The sequence below is a fragment of the Macadamia integrifolia genome, chromosome 4 (assembly GCF_013358625.1).
Source record: "Macadamia integrifolia cultivar HAES 741 chromosome 4, SCU_Mint_v3, whole genome shotgun sequence".
NCBI lineage: Eukaryota > Viridiplantae > Streptophyta > Magnoliopsida > Proteales > Proteaceae > Macadamia > Macadamia integrifolia.
In genome coordinates this window covers 1,500,272-1,503,561 of record NC_056560.1, presented here as the reverse complement: position 1 = coordinate 1,503,561, position 3,290 = coordinate 1,500,272, and the positions used below count along the sequence as shown (strand labels likewise).

Genomic DNA, 3,290 nt, shown 5'->3' with positions numbered 1-3,290 from the left:
AATTTCACCTCCTCAAGTCTGCCTAAGCCTCATTTCTATCAAAATATGACAATCCCTCACCAGCATAGTTCGGATGGAGGTGATGTACCAATATCAGTAACACTTGGCCATCGATAAAAGTTTTTCTTTACAAGCTTTAGCTGAAGAAATGTGAAGAATTTCGTTGCTGGCTTCCAAAATAAGATGATTCTGCTAACCATTTCTTACCACTGTTTGAAGGAGTAGTTATCCTTATAACCTACAAAGAAAATGGACAAAATAGAGCCTTCTGCCATTATACATTGGATGTAGGAAAAACTGACAAGGCCGCGTGTAATGGGTAAGTCAAGAGAAAACACAAGAAATCGTAAAATTGGGTTAGTCACCATACTGCAGTGTATTCGTTTCAGCTACGGTCCCTAACATCCTATGAATCAGTAGGACTCACCAGTCCAGAAGCTCAATCCAAAGAGGCAAAGATTGTAATACAAGTCAAACATGTTACAGACATGTTATTTCTCAATATAATTCCTACTTCTCCTATGCACTTTAAAGGCTGCAAAACTCTCACATCATTACATCCCACATTTACATCCAGACACCTTCTACCCCACGCCCCCTGGGGGACTTAATAGTAGTCTCTGCAACTAGAAGATAACAATTAAGGATATTGATGGTTCTAAAGTGGTAGCAGAATCCCTTGCTCAAAACTTCACAAACTATAGAATAACTCATGACAATACACATTACAGTCGACCTGTGAATGCTGTCGAAGTTCAACTCATGACAATACATATTATGAACACTAACTTCAGTTAGAAAAATAATATACATCTTCAAACAGAAACCCCAAAGTGTATACCTATAGTGCAAACTGGATGCTGGAATTGAGAGCATAAGTCAAGAAGATTTCATACTTGAATCAAAGATGGAAAATATTTTCCTCTGCAATGTGCCAGTATTATTCAGCACTCTAACCCATAAAGATGCAATCCCTGGCTAAGATTATGTGCTGATCTCCTCAAACATAACAGAGAAGCCAAAGGGAGATAAGGCAGATAAAATAAACGCTGCAAAGGGTTGCATCAAATAAAAGATAAGAGGAGAACTGTGATCCAAGCTGCCAACTCGAAAAATGAGGCACTTCTGTATAATAGATTGAATTCTCTAAAAGTTTCCAAGTTAAGTTGTAGAAAAGACGGCCCCCCGAGAGTGGGGGACGAGGGGAGAGAGAGAAGGGGGGTTAACTGGATAGCTAGAAAGGATTAACAAAAAGAGGAAGAAAACCAACCGGCAAGAGCCAATAGCAGTAGCAGATCACGCTTGTGTTCCGGCCAAGGACTTCATCTGGACGTGATCTGAATCAGCAGTGGTCAGCATGGGCAAAGCTTCATAAGAGCCGAATCTCCTCAAACCAACAGTCTTGACAACGACCGCATAAATGACCAAGAGAATGACGACGACAAACAAGACATAAAGCACAAATACAAGATCGAGAATCGCCACGGCCCTGAGACGGGATTCCTCTAAGTCGCACTTGGTGGAGCCGTCGACCCCGTTGGCCACATCCAACAGCCGATGGCAGCCCTCGGGAATAAAGGCCTCAACGTAGAGGGAGAGGCCGGTCTGCAAGACCCAGAGCCCCTGCAAACAGAACGAAGCACCGAGCCCAACGTCAGCAATGAATAACCTGGGCTGGCAAGCGAGCAGCAGGCATAGGAGGGCGGACGCGGCGGAAATGCAAGCGGAGATGGAATCACACTTAGCCTGGAGATCCGAAGTCTGGACGGAGGCGGAGGCGGATGAGGCGGAGAATTGGAGAAAGAAGATGGCGGATGCGAGGGCGAAGAGGAGGTCAGAGGGAAGAGGTAGGAGTGAGGTGGCGTCAGAGAGGAGGAGGGCAAGCGAGAGCAACAGGAATAGGAAGAGCACGGCAGCGGACTGGAGGGAGGTGAAGTGGTAGACAGGGGTGCGACCCTTAAGGAGAGGGTCGGAATCGGTGGAAGTGAGGAGCTGGTGTACCAAGGCCACCAGCAGCGACAGGATGAGCAGGTACAGCTGGATGTGCTTCAGCCGTGGCGATGAAGAAGAAGACCCCGACAGGGGGAACGGATGGTAGGGCCTCGCCACGTAGTCCCTCGGCGACTTGAGGTGGTTCCGAGTGGTGCAGATGAGGTGGTATAGCCCCAGAGACAACAGTGCCGACGAGGAGAAAATGTCAGAGATTAGGGCTGCCATCACAAACTAAATCTGTCCCACCTACTCCCCTCGGCCTCACGGATGGAGTCCTCCGGTCCTCCCCCAATAGTTTATTTAAGGACACCCAATAAAAAATCAGACAAACAGCAATCCAGAGGGGTTAAGAGTTGCTCGTTTTTTGAGAAGAATAAAAGATGGGTAAGAGCTACAAAGCAAAACAAAGTCCCTTCCTCAAAAATCAATTCCGTAGTACAGAAGATGAAAGACAGGACAGCGAGAGCATTAAGAGCAGGGAATTGAGTTTCACTTTCACCCCTCCCACTCCTCGTTCGTTTGGTTTGATGAGTTTTCTCTCTGCGTAAGTGTCATCGACCCCTGAGAAGAAGGGTGGGGCAAGATTTCGATCCCAATGGCCACAACAATCCACCGGGGCAACTGGTAACATAAATCAATTCTTCTTGCTTGTGAAAAGGGAACATAAACCAAAAAAAGGTAAAAACCCCGATGGCAGCTTGGTCCCTGCTTCAGACACAGACAAGGGCAAAATGACCTCCTGACCCTCACCATTTTGACGCTTCAGTGTGCTACACGCCTATACCCATTGACCCATCCTGGCACCAGGGCCACCCTGCCCCTCAAGGAATCCTCTCTGACCCTTGTGAAAAAAAATTTGGATGGAAATATTAGAATTGAGAAGGGTGTGGGTTGTTAGCTGCTCAATCACATGGATCCATGGTGTCTCTGTTACCAAAACCCATTACATAGATATTTTTCCTACAATATTTGGATAAATAAAAACGGTGGGATTGGTTACGGATATGCGGACCGTCTTGGAATAACCTTTAAATATTTTGTACATAAATCATCTATGAAATTACATAAGCAACATAAGCATAGGCGCATAGCTATCAATACAAGTTAAACAAGGGAGATGTCAAAATAGGGCTCTCATCCTTACCCTCCCTATTTTTCTTATATGTAATGGAATCTGTACCTTACCCGCCATAAGACAGGTATGTAGCTAAGCAAATGCACACAAGTGTCCCTACCGTACATAGCAAACAAGTGACCAAGCTTATTCGACACAAGCCGTGTACCTACCCTTTTTTTCT

At 45.6% G+C, this 3,290-nt stretch overlaps 1 protein-coding gene across 1 annotated transcript; it reads right to left on the bottom strand.

Moving 5' to 3' along the window:
- Positions 1 to 679: 679 nt before the first annotated feature.
- Positions 680 to 2,722, bottom strand: LOC122076670. The gene has a single exon (XM_042642096.1). The coding sequence runs from the start codon at positions 2,215 to 2,217 to the stop codon at positions 1,297 to 1,299; it is 921 nt and encodes a 306-aa protein (XP_042498030.1). The 5' UTR covers positions 2,218 to 2,722; the 3' UTR covers positions 680 to 1,296.
- Positions 2,723 to 3,290: the final 568 nt, after the last annotated feature.